Below are 17,840 nucleotides of genomic sequence, written 5' to 3' on the forward strand. Positions count from 1 at the left end.
TCAGCATTTGGGAATGACAAACATTCTGGTGAAGCTATATGGCTGTGAATGAAAGCAGAGATTAGATAACCTAAGCCCACTTAACAGGGCTGAATGACCTGCCCAGAGGTAGACAGTCTTTCTCTTCTCTAGCCTAGTACCCTTTACATTGTATGGCAATACTGAAGCAATGGCTTAAAAAAAGAGGGTCTTTCATGCTTTCGGTTTCCTAGTACTCATCTATCCAGTCCATCCAACACCTGACAATGTGTGACCACAACCTCCTAAGAACTGACACTATGAATGATTTAAAAAGCAATAGGAAGAAGAGCGTTGGCTGAAGATGGGCCAGGGCATGATACTGACAGTGATTACATGCCAGAAGGTCCTCACATAATGAGAGCTAGGAAAAAAAGGTCAAATGAGGGCCACCAAGTACCTACCAAATACTCAAAGATGTCCTTGTAGTGGGTTGGATGGATCCTTTAAGGGCAACTTATGAGAGAACACTGACAAAAATTAAAATGGTATAACATGTAAATGGTCTGTGATCTGCATCCCTGAAGGGGGTTTAAATATTGATGAGATCATGGATCGATTTTATTATTTAATCTAGGAAGATTTTTTACTTAAAACCAAGGGGACGAACAGCTATATAAACTAACTTGAAATGGGGCAAATTCTTTAAAAAATATCAATACCTTTCGTTTTTGGCAACATTAATTTCTGAACATGTTCCTCCTCTATGTAATGAACTCTTAGAATGCTGGGGCAATTCCATTCAAATATTTATTAAATCCCACTACGTGTGAGGTACTGTGTTAAGTGCTGGGGGATACAATGGCGAAAAGCACTAAGTCTCTGCATGAAACTTATAGAAATAAGTATAAGTGCAAAGTAAGGTGTGATAGAGTACAGGGAGGTTGAAAATATTCTAGGAAAATTTGAGGGATATGACACTTATTAGTGGGAGAAACCTGGGAAAGTCTGAGAGGAGAAGGTAACCAAGCAAAGCCTGGAATAAAAAGAAGACTTCTCTAATTAAGCAAAGATGAACAAGTAATGTATTTTTGGCATGAGAGACAAAAGCAGGAGTGCAAGGTGAGAGATGGTAAGATAAAATTAGAAGCAGTAAGGCAATTTGGTTGCAACACAATGCGCAAAAGGGACCAGCTAACTGTTCTATTGAAACTCAAAACCTGAAAGCTTACCGCATCACTCTAGATACAAGCACAGAAATTCATAAAAGAATCTTACCTAAAGGTGTGTTTTAGTATTGTAAGGTCTAACAGATGACCGGTGGAAGACAGACTCGTTGACCCTTACCATGTTATCATTTCATAACTCTTAATTCTTCCTTCTCCAAGCACTCTAGGTCAAGTCATATCATACACTCGATAAAAAGGATGATAAAACGTAAAAACACTCAAAACACTTAAAAATAACCTAGAATTATATGCTTTCATGACTACCTGTTTTTCAACCAATTTTAGTTGGGCTGTGGAGGGAGGGTGGGAGTTTAGGTGAGTTTGTTCCCAGGGATTATGTATGGAATTTTCTATAATAGCAGCTAACATTGACATAGCACTTTCCATATGCCAAGCATTATGCTAAGCACTTAACAAATGTTATCTCACTTGATCCTCAGGACAATCACGTGAGGAAGGTGCTATCTTCATTTTACAGATGAGGAAACTGAGGCACAGACATTGTTGTTGAGATTTGCCCAGGGTCCCATACCTAATAGGTGCCTTAGGCAGGATTTGAACTCAAACACTTCCTGCCTCCAGGTCTTTGGTTCTACTTGTTTTGCTACTTAGCTGCTTCAAAGAGTCAATCTTGGAATTAGAAAGTAGGAGCTCGAAAGGGATACTTTTTGGGTTACCATTCATTTTCCATGGCTCATGGAAGATTCTCTAAAACAGGTTCTTACCCTCTGGTCTACGCTCTTGTTTAAAGTATTTCAGTGACTCTATTTCAGCAAATTGGTTTCTTTTGTAATCCTGCTTCACACATTTAAAAACATTCCAAAAACAGGTCCATGAATAAAGAAGGTTAAGCCTTCCTGCCGCTTGTGCTTCCTGCTGTCCTGGTCAGTGGCCACAATGAACTGGTCCCCAACTGCCCATTATTACTAGGGAGCTGGAGTTCTGGGGAGTTTGTACCAATAAGTCTGTTAATTTCCTCATCCTTCTATTCTTATTTGACAGCAGTTTAGTAAATTTTTGCTGGAGTGCTTTTTCTCCCTACACTTTCTTTCCCTGTCCTCCATTTAATGTCTGAATTAGTTGTCAGCTTGGGCTACAATTAAAGGGTGTTATAATAACAACTCACATTTATAAAGCATTTTATAGTTTACTCAATGCTTTGATAAGCAAGCTATTTAGATTACTTTTCCCACAAAAGCTTGGGACACTTTATTACTCTACGAGCCATTCACTTAGAAATCCTGTCACCATCTCCCAATTCTACTTCTCAATATGCCAATTTACAAAATTCTGAACTCTTTTTATTCAACATTTCCCTAAATGCATGCACTTATCTTTATAATGTGCTTTGAAATGGGCAGCACTGCAAGATGCTTTTGATAACTGATTTAGAACAGCCATAACTTACACTCCATACGGTTTTTGACCCTGAGTACCTATAATGTATAGAAAGCATTTATTCTTCTCGTCACTACCCATTTCTCTAGGTAAAGACAAAATAATTGAGAGGAAGAAATGAAGTTTCTCGTTTAAAATTTGGTTTTCCTGTTGGATTTATATGTCCACTAATAATCTCAAAAATAAAATTTCAGGTCACACTCAAACTTGAAACTCAATAAAGTCAGTTGTTAAGTCCAAATGAAACTTTATAATGGAAAGTGTATTGAAGTGAAACAGGAAAAATTGATGGCATAATCCATTTCTAGTTTATGATTCCTGAGACGAGAGATATTTAACATCTGCTACCCATAAAGGCTACAATAAAATTTTAGAAAATGAAAATAAAGATATTAACAAGTAATCTGTATACAACTGCTATCATGCCAAAAGAAAAGTAATTTGGTCTTACTCAAAACAGAACAAGAACACTTGATTTCAAAGTTTTAATAAAGTCACTAAATTTCAGTGTTTTTTTCTCTCTTTATTTAAACACAAATACATTTACAGCATGCAGGTTAAATTAAAACTATGGCGTCTTCCCCAAACCAATTATCTTTGAATGTATCTTCTTCACGCACTGAAATTAAGCCAACGTATTCCACAGGTAGATTTACTCATGTCATCTCATGTCAAATTTAGAGTTACACACAGTAGTGAGTCAGTAACCTTAAATTATGCAAATAATTTAATTGATCACCATGAATAAATATTATTCCTTTATTTCACTGAGTTTTTCTTCTAAACCATTTAACAAGACGATTCAGAGGAACATAAAAATAAAATCCACTCCAAAAAAGGGATTCTGCAAATTGAAATAGCACTGCATCAGGGTTCTATTAGAGACTGAAAATGTTCATTTACAAAGAGTAAATGTTCTGTTCCACTGACCTATCGTAGCAGAACCAAAGAGCAGATCCTTTTAAAAATTTTAGATGTAATTCTTGGTAAACTTTGCAAAAGGTTTAAAATTAGAAATTAAAAAATTATTAAGATATAAAAAGATAATGTATATTGTGAGCTACATGCTAGTTACAACTGCACTGTTACACAGCAATGCTCAGCACCGATACCCGTGATACTTTACTTACAGGAATGAAACTACCATAGACAGACAAAAGAGAAAAAAAATCTGCTTCATTTAATGTATATTTTCAAGGAAACCAGTTTTCAGTCAGAAGTGAAATACAAATGTCTAAACATATGCACCCATTCGGCAGGCAATGACAAAGGTGTTTTCATTTAGAAAACTCTTGTCTTCATCATAAACGTTGCAGGATTTTCTTTCTTAGTAAAATCACCTATCTTGCTGCACACAAAGATTTCCTCTTGAGTTTTGGAGTGCTTCTTTTTTGATCAGTCCTAAAAGCAACACAAGGGCTTTATAGACTGCAACAGCAAGGATTTCTGGCTGCTAATAAAAAAATAAATAAATAAATTCACCCTTTAAATCAAAATTATTACAAAAAGTGGAAATTACAGTAGTTAAGGAAATAGAAAAATAAGCCAATTAGGGTCTGAAACTTCTGACAATGGCTCCAAATCTCATAATACAAATATTTGCATATAAAACTTCGCTAAAAAGTTATTTTGCCACCAATATCTTAATAAAGAACTTCAGAGTTCCCACACTATCTGATGAATAGCTCCCAAACCCCAACTTTTCCCTAAATACTGCTAAAAGCCCTAGAAGAAGCAAAGATTTGAGATCTCTTTTCCATTTCACTGATAATATTTTCTAAATGAAATTGCTGATTCATTTCAATCCTCTGAGGAAGAACTGGGAGTAACAGGTAAAAAGTCAAGATCTAATTACAAAATCCTGGACTAAAGCCAACAAAAGAAATCCTTTTATTTCATGAATATACTAGTGACTCTTGCAAACAAGGCCAAAAAGAAAAGACTCATTTAATAGAAAAGGTTTGGAGTAAACATCCCAATATTTCTAGACTAAACCAGAAATAAATTACAGTGTACATCTCAGTGTAGAACAGTCTTCAAACACACCTCAGGGATGGGTGACCAAAAATGAACTAATTCCTAATTTATGTGCATCAGTGCGTTTTACTTAATTATCTAGCTGTTTAAGCTACTTCACATTTTATCAATTTCCAAGGTCTAAATTTAGGTCATTGATATAGTACTGATAATATGAGAATAAGAAATTAAATTTAGTTCTAGACCCTTCTAGTTCCTTTTGCTATGTTAGAGATGATAGATTAATTGTCAGATTTTTGTGCTAGCTAGTAGGCTAACCGGAATGAAGCAGGTTATTTTCACCCCATCAAACTATACTGTATATAGAATCAGGAACGACACATAAAAATGTTCCTTTGCCAAACCAACTCTCCTGTGTAAACTTAGGTTTACTTGTTAATATATAGTATTTAACTAAAAATAACCTGGCAACAGGCATTTCATCAGATTAACCGTTAAGCAGCCTGGTTGAAACTGAAATGTCTAGTTATACAGTTTCAAGATTTCAGTGCCCAAATGATTTTCAGAAGCACACTTCAGAAACCATACAAATAAATTTTAGCCCTGATGGTTCCAGGAGTCTTCAAGTGCTGCCCTGATACACACAGTGGGACACATAGTGTTATAAGTGGTAAAACGATATCAAATCTAAAAGTCCAACCTTGTTCCATGTTCCCTAAAACAAGAAAACACACACAAAAGGAAGATAACAAACTAAAATCTGTTTTAAACCTGTAGAGTACATTCAACTTGGCACAGTGCAGACTAAATTTAAGACATGAAAGACAAACCGTGTCATGAACAGGGCTACACTCTGAAATTACACGTCAATTTTCCAAGACGCCAAAATTGCACTCTAGCTGTGTTGAGAATCAGCAGAATTTGCAAGATGAGTTGAGTGGGAAATAGCTGTACAGGCCAGGTATAATTTATACATTTAAAAAAGTTATAATCCTATAATCCCCGGAGGGGAGAGATTATAGTAATGGAATGAGGCTCTCTCTGCTTGATAACACATCATCTTCAACAGCTGAAAGAGAAAAAAAAGCAAAGGAAACTTAGTATTTCAAGTTACAAATAATTCTTGATTTTCTGATGTAACTATGAAATGGGGGCGATACAATTTTGAAAGAGCTAATGTAAAACTGATCACTAATCTAATACTTTTCAAAGCTATAATAATAATAATCACCTTCCCAAACTTTCAAAAAAGACTTCTTTTATTTACCACCATCTGATCATCATGGAAAGGGAAACAAATAAACTAATAAAAGCTAACAAACTTTTTAGTCTTTAGAACCACTCACTGGAAAGAATAAGCAATGGTTTTGAGTGTGCTGGCAAGCATAGCAGAGAGGAAATGAAAAGGTAGAGAAACGACAAGGAAAAAAAGAGGGAGGAAAGATGAAGGAAAGAGACTGTCAAAAAGTAGAAAGAGGGAAAATGTTATCCAACATTCTATCAGGTGTTGTAGGACTCCTTACCCAATTGGCCCACAGATAGCTTAGCAATAAGAGAATCAATAATAATGATGGGATTTTGAATTGTTTTTCTAGTAGAAGGAATGAGTCTGAACTGCTCCAGTCACACCAGCATCTTTAAGATAAGATGGTCTCAGGTTACACTATTTCTTTCCAGCCATTCTTTAGGAAGGAGGGGATGGGGTGGGGTGGGTATGTATCTCCACAATACAGAAAAACAACAGAATCAACCCAGTACTTTCAATAGTTTCAAGCGTTGCCAACACAGCTAAAGTACAGAGAGGGTTTATCTCCCTCGTGTGGCAGGACCGCAGCTACACTGCACTGAAGTGCAGAATTCAAGCTAATGCAAGCACAGTGTTGTTCCTCTTCCACGTTCTGGAGAAGTGGTTCAGTTTACACCTGAGAGCCACTGGAAAGTCCAGCATCAAAAACTAACTGGCTGCTTTTAGTGCGAATACCTCCAAGGCTTACTGAAGTTCAACCCCCAAAGGGAAGCAGACACAATTTAAATTAACATGCAGTTCATCCAAACTGCACATAATTGGGACCAATAAGTAAAAGCAAACAAACATCAGAACTATTTAAAATTTGAATTCTTCTAATTCTTACTTCTCCCCAAGCAATGCCTCCTGAGATGGCTCTTCCCTTGAGATCTCTGTGAGGCGCATGGACAGAACGCAGAGTTTGTCCAGAGAAGGCTGGCTACCAGATGTTCGCTGAACTTTTTTGACCAAAGTAAACTCAGAAAACTATTCGCTTACTGGAGGGATTATGACTGGTAATGATGGAACTTATCAAAGTGAAATCATACATCTCTGAGGCATTCATGACACAGCTGATGACATATTTTTAAAAAAAGATTATAAAGGTATTACAGAGCAGAAAATACTGGATGGGAAGTCAGGAGACAAGTACTGATGCTGGCTCTGCCAAAAAACTGTATAACTCTGGAAAAGTTAACTAACATCTCTGGGCCTCAGCTTCCTCATTTGTAAAAGAGATCAAATGATTGCAAAGATTCTGTTCAGCTCAAAATTCTTTTAATTTTTTTATACAGTTGAACCTCCATATAATTTTGTTTCATTTCCTGATATAAATCAATTATTAAGTGATTACTATGCACACAGCACAGCATCAGGTTCTAGGGGTAGCTAAAACAAAATGTATTTGCTGCCCCCGTGGACATCACAACCTAACAATGGGCTACAAGAAATGCACGTATTATAATGCAAAATGATGCACAAGCGTGAAAACATCAAATTGTATCCTAGGTAAGGTCCAAGAAGAAGAGCTACAGAGGAAGGGGTGTGATTTATGAACAAAGGCCTGCATATAGGACAGTACAAGATGTATATGGGAGAGGGTAAGCAGTTCAGTTTGGGGGAAATGGAACACACCTAGAATAAAATAGTCTAAGATGAGGCTGGAAAGGAAGGGAATTTCCCATAATGGAAAAAGTTTTAAAGGCCAGTCTAAGGAGTCTGAACTTGATTGGGCAGGCAATCGGAAACCAGGAGTGGGTTTTGAAAAGATGAGAGTTGGCTAATTGTCCCCATATACAGATCAGCTCTCTCAGCAGCATGAAGGATGGTATGAAGGAAAGAGGAACAGAAGAGATTACTACAAATATTCAGATGTGATAATAACAGCTTGTGCCAAGTTAGAGACAGTGGGAATAAACAGGACCATGGGAGAGATAATGGAGGTGGAACTGACACAACCTGATGAAAAGTCAAAATGGGGAGTGAGTTCTGGAGAAAAGATTAGAGGAGACAGACTTCCCCTCAAGGACTATTTCATACAGTAAAGGAGTCTAGAATTGTAGACAAACAACTATAAGAAAAGTCAGATGATGGTAGCTGTCTAAAGTAAGTCTTCAGGCAGAGTTCTGTAAGTAACTGGAGGAAACAGAGATCACTTCTAGCTGGGTCCAGGAGGGGAACATCTGGGGCCTTCAATAAGAGACTGTATTTTTATAGCATAAGTAACTGATCATCATGAAAAGCTTTCTGCTGCCTTTTGATCTCTGCATTATTTCAGACAATTATTAAATTAACATCTAATTACTGATTACTGGCCAGTATACAAAGTCTAAGTCAAAATAATAGCTATTACATTAAAAATGTTTTTTAAAAATAATTTCTCTAGCACATATATGCCTCACTAATAATAAAAATTAGCATTCATTTAGGAATCTTGATTTTAATAAAGCTCCAAAAAGCTATTTAAAACATATGAAAATAAAGCATCTCAATCAAGTTTTTCTATTCTTCTTTGATCACCAATGGGCATAGTATAAAAAAAAAAAATCAGAAATTTGCAAGTACAAATACTTACACTTTGTCTTGTCTGCCTCCACCCCCACGAACTGCGACAGGCTGGCTGTTCTGAGTAAATGCGCCTCCCCCACGAATTGCACTTGGATGAGTTGGAGAAGCAGCTGGATGTTGTCCAGGACGGATGGGCTTAGCTAAATAAAAGTAAAGAATGCTTTTGGAACATCATTTATCACAATTTTTCAAGCAATTAAATTAGTATGATTTCTTCCTCCACCAGTACATCTTACAATATCTCCTTTTCCTTAGGTGATCTTTGTGCCTTTATGAGTTTAGACTGAAAAAAAAAGTTCTACTATGTCAAAAAAAAAAGCTGCAAATTAAAACAAGAATCAGATAAGTTCTCCACATCTACCTACACACTATTTTAGATTCTAAAAATAGATTAACACTACCTCAAAATCTACAGCATCAACTTCAGTATGTGAGCCTACACAGATGAAACCATAGCACCTTAAAATACTGAAGGAACATCAGCCCGCTTCTCCCCCTCTGTCTGTCTTTGTATCAAGCAGACAGAGACACACTCCTGTCAGCAAAGTATGCCACAGCTTCTCTGGGAGGTTCTTTTGAACAGCCTGCTAAGGCCTCTGCACACAAGGGCAGGAACATTCCTGGGCATGCATTCAAAGTTTCTTTGGCTTTTGCTCCAATGAATGTGCAGATCTATGTAAGCTTTTGGAGCTAGGTGATGAGGACTTTTCTAGTCCTACCCCACTCCTTAAACTGCTTGTGCTCTCCTCCACATTTATGTGTGTTTGCATGTATATACACATATGCATGTGTACACACCTACACAGGTCTGCACATCTTGTTGGGGGGTCCTTCTTGAGGGGTGGGAACATTTATTTTTTCTGTATTTCCAGTGCCTACCTAGCACATAGTAGGTACTTAATGCTGTTCTATTTACTAAATGATGAGCTTATTTGAGAGGAGGAATATATAAAATTTAGATCTTTTTCCTATTAATGGCTATTAATTGATACAGACTTTTAATAACAAAAAAGCAACTAATCTTCTTTAGAGACTGGAACATAAATAAACACAATCTAAAATGTTCTACTGCAAAAGTAACACTCTAGCATGCTGCATGAACTACATTAAAACATAATTGTGGGAAATACTTAAAAAAATAAAAATTAAACAGAATATAGATTATGTGGTTTTATAAGTCAATGTGCAGCCCACAGGAATCCTTATGTATGGTTTACTGGCTACATTTCTTTTTGGGATCGATTCCATTCCTCTACTTACAATAGTTCACCCAAGTCATAGGATGGATAACATACTAGAACTCTTTAGGAGACATTAAATAGAAAGAAAAAAATCCTGATCACTTTCTCTTACATCTGCAAATAAACTGTGCTGAAGGTAAGGCACTTTTACCCTCCCGCACTTCTTGTCTACTCAGTTTTTAGCCCCTGGTAACATGGCTCTTCTTCTCCGCTCCCCCTCCCCCCCATGATTCTTTCAAAAATGTCCCCCTTTGACTGTCAAGTCAAATGTCCCTGTTTTTCAGGCCTGTTCTCTCTGCCCTGGAAGCCTCCTCTGTGAGATGCTCAGCTCTCCCAGCTTTGCTGGATAGTGCCCAGCACTGGTTTTCTTCCTATTTCATTTTTTCTCTGCTAGGTACTCTCCCTTTCCTGCACTTGAAACTTGGGTATGTTTTGGAGCTCTGAACTGGACACAGGAATTGTCTTGTTATCTCCAGTACGTAGCAAAGTACCTTGTATGTCACAGGTACATAAATGTATTTATGAGAGGATGGGGAGCAGAAGAGTAATTAGCTTCCGTGTCTATCTCTCCAGGTTATTTAGAAGGGCCTCAAAAGGTTTTTACTTTTAATACTCACCTTTAACTCATGGAAGCCTGTGTTTTGTTGGCACATACTTTCCAAATACATTGCTTCTGAATAGCAGATTTATTTACGTTATGATTTAGCTTAAAGCTCATTTATTGATAGTTGTGAAAAAAAAGACTTAAGAACTTTTGGCATAAAAGAGGCTTTAAGAGGTGATAGGCTAAATGTAGACTAAAACACACATTTATGGACATGGCCAATATGGGAATTTGTTTTGACTGTTGATACTTATTTGTTAGACTGTCTTTATTTTTTTCCTTTCAATTGAGGGAGAAAATAAAATCAATGTTTGCTAACTGAAAACAATTTTTTTTTAAAGAAAAAGCGGGACATCATTAAAAGGGTGATGAATAAAAAATAGAATTACAGCTTGAAAGTAGCACCCTCCCATATTATAAGAGCTAAAGAAAAGACGTTCACCAAGCTAGATCAATTCCCTATGGAGTATGTGAGGACCTAGACAAAAATCACATAGGAAAAAGTAGGGGTAGGTTTCAATCATGCTACTCTGAGGGGAATTTCTAAACTGATGAAATTAAGGATCCAGTCCACTGATGTATAAAATTTGTTAGTGGAAAGCATTACAAAATTCACAAACTAAAGTAACTATCAAAAAATATATTTTGACTTCATTTCATTTAAATTGCTTTTAGAGAATTATGGATTCAAGAACTAACCATTTGGCAACATGAACAAAATGCTGATTTAACCAATTTATAAAATTTTTTTTCACGCTGACAACTAAAGTCATTTAATTCTGTAAGAGGATCATAGAGATATGGGAATTAAATGATCTTATCTTGTTAAACAAAGCTTGATGATTTGCGTTTGGCTTCACTTTTGTCATTTAGTATTCTAAGTAAGTTGTATACACTTCTAGAATTTCTGGTTCTGATTTGTGGTTTTTCTATATGCTACATAGTGCGCTCTGACCACAACTGATAAGCACAGAGATGCAGCTTATATTTATAAATGGAAAAGACCTTTTGGTTAATATTTTGAAGATTAAGTAAAAGTCCTAAAATATCTCACATAGTTTTGGAGCACACATAGCATATCTGAAATAAATTAAGTTATTACTTGTCTAAATGAAGGTCACTTGGTCTAAAATGAGAGCTAAAAACTCTTTTCCTCTGCAATGATCTAAGACAATTCTAAAAGATGCATGATGGAAGAAAATGCTATCCACATCCAGAGAAAGAACTACTGCAGTCTGAATGCAGATCAAAGCATCTTTTTTCTTTCTTGTGTTTTTCCCTTTTGATCTGATTCTTCTTTCACAACATGACTAACGTGGAAATGTTTAATATGATTGTACATGTATAGCCTATATCAGATTGCATGCCATTTTGAGGAGGGGGTAGGAGAGGTAGGAGGAAAAATTCAGTACTCAAAATCTTATAAAAGTGAATGTTGTGAACTTTTTAAAAAAGAGAATAGTTTCAGAGGAAAAAAAAAACAACCACCTCTTTTCCATGTTGTACTAACCAATCTGTGCAGAATGTCCCCTCCTGGCCATGTTCTTTGACCTAACGGCTTCCTTAATCCGATCGACTTCTTGCTGATACCGTTTACGATCCCGAGAGGCATTTTCTTTGGCTTCTTTCAGAGCAGACTCCAAAGCTTTAACTCTCTCAGCTGTAGCTCTAAGTCGTTTTTCCAATTTTGGAAGCTCACAGCGAAGATCTGCATTATCACGTACCAACTGAGGGTAAATCAAAGCAAATGATTTACTCTTTAGAATATTACCACATTCAATTAAAAGGTAAATATCTACTTTCTGGCATTTCTGCTTTTAACACAGGTAACCTGCTTCTGCTTTTCCTCCAGAGAAAGAGGAAATGGGAATGGGCATAGTTGAGGACACACGTTCTCCCAAAGGAGCTGCAGGTGTAGGAGGAAGAGCCCTTTGGCTGTGGGTTCTGAAGACCTGAGCCAAAATCCCAGGTCTACCACTTGCTGGTGACTTTTTCCCAGTCAGTTGAGCTCAAATACTCATTTATCCCCAATAGAAAACAGAGAGGAAGAATGGCCAAGTGGACAGAGAGCTGGCCTCGGCTGATGCCTCCTCCCAGGGCTCAAGGCCACTCTACTCTCTCAGACAGGACTGCTGAGCAGCTGCAGCTTGGCACTCGAAGAGAGAGCTTCCTCACTGGACATTCTGCACACCAATGAAATTACAGGTCAGGTTCAAAAGAAAAAAAAGCCTAACAATCATCTCAAGTGACACAACTTTTTGGTATACAAATTATGTTTGCTTTATTAAACTAACATTATCTCATTCAGTTCACTGAGGAACTAAATCTTGTCCAAATCTTGGTAAAACTGTAAAGATCTACACTTTACCGATCAGGGAACTAGAAGTTGGGGCATGGGAAAGGAAACTGAGAATGGAGGACCCACTGGTGCTTACTTAACTTCAAGAACCTGCAGAGACTATAAAATTATATGGTTTCACTAGCTTACTCTCAGGGAGGAAGATATCCATTAGCCTCCTCTCTCCTCCTCAAATTCTCCTAAGTTCTTGGGAGTTTGTTTATATACTGCAGTTAATACAAAAACTAAGGGTCTAAAAAGATGTCAAGGAATTCTAGATCACAGGGCCTTTGAATGACAGACAAAATTACAAAAGCCTTCCAAATAACTGGCATTTCTACGAGTCATTCTATCTCCATTTTATTACCTGTTTGTGCACTTTAGTGAGCTGCTCAAGATTATTCTCAAGAAAGGAGATCTTCTGCTTTTGGGCAGCACTACCTCCAGTATCATCAGAATCAATCTCTGCACTCTGAAAACAAAAATCATTTCAATATTTAAACATATATAATTATTTAAGAAGACTAAAATAAACTAAATAAAATTAAGTGACCATTAAAAGAATTTAAATAATGTTAAATTACCTTTTTAACTCTTGTGGCCAGGTCTTGAACAAAGAGCTTCCGAAGGTTGTGTAAAGTCTGAAGTTCTTTTGCCTTGAATGAAAAAACATTTTTACAACTTAATATTTCATATTTTGAATAAGTATTAAATCAAAAGTTTTAAATTCTCTTACCACCGTCTCTTCTAAACCCTTCAGGTCTTGCCTTGCTTGTTCTCGCCTATCTTGCATAACACTAGAAATAAGGAATCAAAATATATATGTATAGACACACATGTATGTGTTACCCATTTTCTGGTTCAACAAAACCTGGCTTTATGTAACAGGGTGAGAGAGGAAAAAAGAACTTTCATCCACAGAAGCTAGACTGTTAGGGTGAATAAGAAATTTAGTTGAAAATCTTACATTTTAACAATATAATCTACTTGGCGCTCAAGATTCTTTATGCGATATATAGAACATTATTTCCAAAGAAAAGTGCAATGCTTCAGTGAGGGAAAGAGGTAAAATTATTTGTGTGAACTCGTGAACATGAAGAGCCAACCACTGGTACTGCTTCTAAGTGTTCATGAATCAAAATGATGGTTGTGGAATGAGGTGGTTAACTGGGAGGTAAGGCAGATACTAAATTACCAGAGAATTAGAATAGGATAAATATTACTTTGCACTAAAACTATACTAAACATAAACTGAAGCTTCTTTTGATGAATCAGAAAGCACGCCAGGATCTTAAGATGCCTTAGGGTATTTATTGTGACAAGTCATTGTTGCACAGTAGCATCGTTACATGACATGTGGATGACTGGGTCTGGGTCGGTCATTATGATATGCTCTAGAAACTGTTTTAAAATAAATCTCTGATATCAGCTAGTCTGTTCTCTTATAAAACAGGGAAGAAAACCGTAGGGTTAGTTATGTGAGCTTTCCAGATCACAAACTGTTAGTTCCAAAGGAACCTGGTTGACTTAAGAACAGTCAAGCTTTTACTATAACCACTACATGGTGCAATAAGTAAACAAAAACACTTCTCCTTAATGTTTCACATCTAGGAGCAGTCAGCTAACCAAATGGCACCTGCAGGCAGGTGGAGCAGGTCCAGACTGCTTATTAGTTGTACTGTATTAAAGACAAGTTCTACTGGCCTGCTGTCAGTGCACCTCATTTTGCCTGCAGTCTGATACTGGGCCCAGGTTCTCCTCATTACTCCAATACAGTCTCCCATTTTAGGCTCTGCTAAAATTTTCACTCACGTAAGTTCATGTAGTTTCCTGCTCTTTTCTTGATCTGTAGCTTTCAACTTCTCGTGTTCAACTCTCAGGCGTTCTTGCTCCAGCATCATTTTCTGATTCTGGCTATTGAAAAAAAGGCATAAGTAACATTAGTTTTATAAAATTGTTAAAATAGACTCAGGAAAGTGTTAAAACTTCAAAGTTTTACAGTTTTCACATGTTTTTTCTAATATCTTAACTAAGATTTCTCTTTTACTGTGTGACTCCATATTTTTAAAAAAAGCCAAATATCATTCATAAAACTGATCTTTTTGACGTACCCAATACTGTTTTATATGTTGACTTGCATAAATGGCAATATGTAAGGACAATAATTCCTACATACTTTAGTTTTGTTTGCAATTTCAAATAATTTTCTTTTACTTATATTGTCATAAGATTCTTCTTAAGACTTAAAAAAAAACTGAGGAAATTCTACCACTCCATTTTAAAATGAAAATAACTTAAGTTTTAAAATTTTTAACTCAGAGGTTATGATATTTCAATTACAAATGTGTCTTTTTCAGAAAAACATCCTTGATTTCTGCATTTGTGTAATGCTTTAAAATTCAAGAAAGTCAGACACATGTATCTGTGTTTATTAATACAAAGATTATCCTACTTTTCCCTAATGAATCTCTCCAAATATACTTTTGCTGAAATTGTAAATATATAAGCAAATATACTAAAACAAAAAAATCAAACACTTACTCTTGAAGATCAGTGATGAGCTTTTCTTTTGCATCGACTTCGTCTCTCAGATTACTGATTTGTTTTTGATGAGTTTCTCTGTGGCTCTGTATCTGCTGTTCAACAGCTTGCTAAAAGAAGTTTGTTTTTTTTTAAAGAAAAAAGGTCAAAAACGAACACTGATGTATTAAAAAATTAAGACTACAACATAAAAATGAACTTACCTTAACTTCATTTGCCGTCTGGACCTTATTTAGATGCTCCTTCTCCATTTCATGGACTTTTTCTGAGCAGGAAAGGAAAAGAATAGAAAGTTTCCAATATAAATTACCGAAAATATGGCCCATTTCTCTGCAACAATAATTTAGTCAACCCCCAAATCCTTTCAATTATTCGCATCCTAAACTGCAAATCTTGCCTCAAAACCATGAGTAGTAAAACCAGTCTTTGTTGATATACTGAATTCCTTTATTTATTGTTACTTTACGTACAAAGTCCCTCGAAATTCAAACAGTTCCTTTCCTGCTCCTGGGAAGGCTGAGAGGTGACAGCTCTATTTAGGCTGATGCTTCCAACAGCCTGAGAATTATTTATTCCTAGAATGAAGCAGTAGGCCTTTGGTGCAGATGTGACAAGAAGACTCTACAGGGAAATTGGACAGTTTACAATTCCTCATGACCTAGGTCTTCAATGTGACTTCATTATTATGTATGAAGTAGCTTCCCGGATCAGTCTTACACCTATTAAAATGTAATTTCAAAAAACCAAGTCTCCATCTCTACTACCTTCTACTAGCAGAAATAGAAGGTGACTGGAAGGAAGAATTAACATGTGAATTCCTGAAAAGCTGGTAGTACAAAAATCAAAATCACTAACCTGGCTTTGCTTAGGCAGTGAAGACAGAGGCAGTTCAAGATTGGCTAGCCAGAATTCAAAGTTGATTGAAAAGGATGCTGAGCAAATGAAATTTCTGGGCTCCAATTTATTAGCATGAAGGAAAAGCCCCCAAATACACATGTATAATTCAAAATGCAAGAAACACATCCAATGGATAAAAAGGAATTAATGTACCTTGTGCTCGCAGCTGGACTAATTCTTCATTAAGGGAGTCCACAGATTCTTCCAACTGCCTTTTCTTTTGCTCAACATTCTGCAGGTATTCAGTCAGTGACTTGATTTTTGCTTCATGCTTTCAAAGGAAAAAATATATTTGGAGTGATTTGAAGTAGAAAAAAAATCTCAACCACTTTGGTGGCAAAAGAGTCTTATAAATAAAATAAATCTCAAAAAATTGGAGTCCAGGCAATTAATGTCTTCAAATATATGATAAGATGAGACATACATTTCTGGACATGGCCAATGTGGGAATTTGTTTTACTAGGCTAGTAGTACTTGTTACTGAGGGCTTTTTTTTCTTTTTTGCTTAATGAAAGGTTTTAAAAATAAATAAATTTTAAAGAAAACAAACATATGATAAACTACAAAGTTCAGATTCAAAATCTTAAAGAATTTAACCAATGTGTCAGATGGCAAACAACAGTCTTGAAGGGAGGGCAAATGATGGTGATATTTCTATGCTTCCACCCTATATAATTTTCCTGTATGCCTAATTCCTGAGAAGTCACCCTACATTACAGGATTTCCCCACAATGGTTCCGCATCACTGGTTGTTAATTTTATTAGTTTACCATGTTCCCCAAGACCCTTTCTTACCCCTAAGAATTCTGTTCAACAAGAACACAAAAATGGACACATTAAGATTTTAGGCATTGTTTGCAGCAAGTTCACATCTTACTATTTACCAAAACAACTATTTCAAACCTTCTCCACATACCTCAAAATCTCCTTCCCTAATATTTCCTGTTGATTCTGCCACTTGCTTTACTTAAATAGCTACCAACTTTAAAACCTTAAATCCCCTTTCTCCTTCTTTCCTGTTTCAGAAGACGAGGCTGCCCTTCTAGCCAAGCCATCCCTCCACAGGTGTCCCTGCTCCTTCTAGTCATTCCTTCTGCTTTTCCCATCCTCAACCCGTCCCCTCCTAGTGGTTGCATCAGAATGACAGAACTTCAGGGCTGAAAACTCTGTGGCCATCTAGGGCAAGCCCTCTACAGTTGGCTGCAGCACACATCCAGCCTCTACCGAGCGGAAATCTCCTGTAAAGCTGAATTCTAAGAAGCTCTTCCTGATGTTAAGCCTAAATGTGCAGCTTCCACCCGCTGCTCCTAGCTCTGCCTTTTGGGACCAAGCAGAACAAGACCAAGTCTTTCCTAGACAACACCTCTTCAACTGAAGGCACTGCCCACTCCCTGCTCCCCTTTCCCCCAAACCCCCCACCCTCCCAGTCTCTTCTGCTTCAGGGTAAACACTTGCCAGGTGCTTCAAATTGCATGACTGCCCTTCTCTAAATGCTACTCAGCTTATCAATGTCATTTCTTATACTGTGGCACCTGGAACTGAACATGCCATTCCATATGTGACCAGCTTATAACGAACTGGCATTCTTACTTGTAGTTCTTCTTGGAGAGTATAACGTTTCTTAATAAAGAATGGACTGGCTTTTATGGTTACCATATTAGAATGCTGAAGCACACTGAGGCTGTTTGCTAAAAACCCCAGTTCTTTTTTGATGGATTGTTGTCTAGCCAGCCTTTGTCATCTTGCACTTGTGAAGTTGGTTTTTTTCCACAAATTTAAATCTTTCCACTTATTTATCAAATTC

At 36.7% G+C, this 17,840-nt stretch overlaps 1 protein-coding gene across 1 annotated transcript in view; it reads right to left on the reverse strand.

Moving 5' to 3' along the window:
- Nucleotides 1-3,056: 3,056 nt before the first annotated feature.
- The window catches only part of KIF5B (kinesin family member 5B), a 68,906-nt gene continuing 54,122 nt past the window's right edge, over nt 3,057-17,840 (reverse strand). The window contains exons 17-26 of the mRNA XM_072651937.1: nt 16,190-16,307; nt 15,343-15,404; nt 15,140-15,249; nt 14,411-14,512; nt 13,335-13,395; nt 13,183-13,254; nt 12,966-13,070; nt 11,771-11,987; nt 8,423-8,555; nt 3,057-5,631 (exon numbers count right to left, since the gene is read on the reverse strand). Coding sequence (XP_072508038.1) covers nt 5,625-5,631; nt 8,423-8,555; nt 11,771-11,987; nt 12,966-13,070; nt 13,183-13,254; nt 13,335-13,395; nt 14,411-14,512; nt 15,140-15,249; nt 15,343-15,404; nt 16,190-16,307 — 987 coding nt within the window. The 3' untranslated portion in view covers nt 3,057-5,624. The remainder of the gene's footprint in view (nt 5,632-8,422; nt 8,556-11,770; nt 11,988-12,965; nt 13,071-13,182; nt 13,255-13,334; nt 13,396-14,410; nt 14,513-15,139; nt 15,250-15,342; nt 15,405-16,189; nt 16,308-17,840) is intronic.

Source organism: Notamacropus eugenii, chromosome 3 (genome assembly GCF_028372415.1).
Source record: "Notamacropus eugenii isolate mMacEug1 chromosome 3, mMacEug1.pri_v2, whole genome shotgun sequence".
NCBI lineage: Eukaryota > Metazoa > Chordata > Mammalia > Diprotodontia > Macropodidae > Notamacropus > Notamacropus eugenii.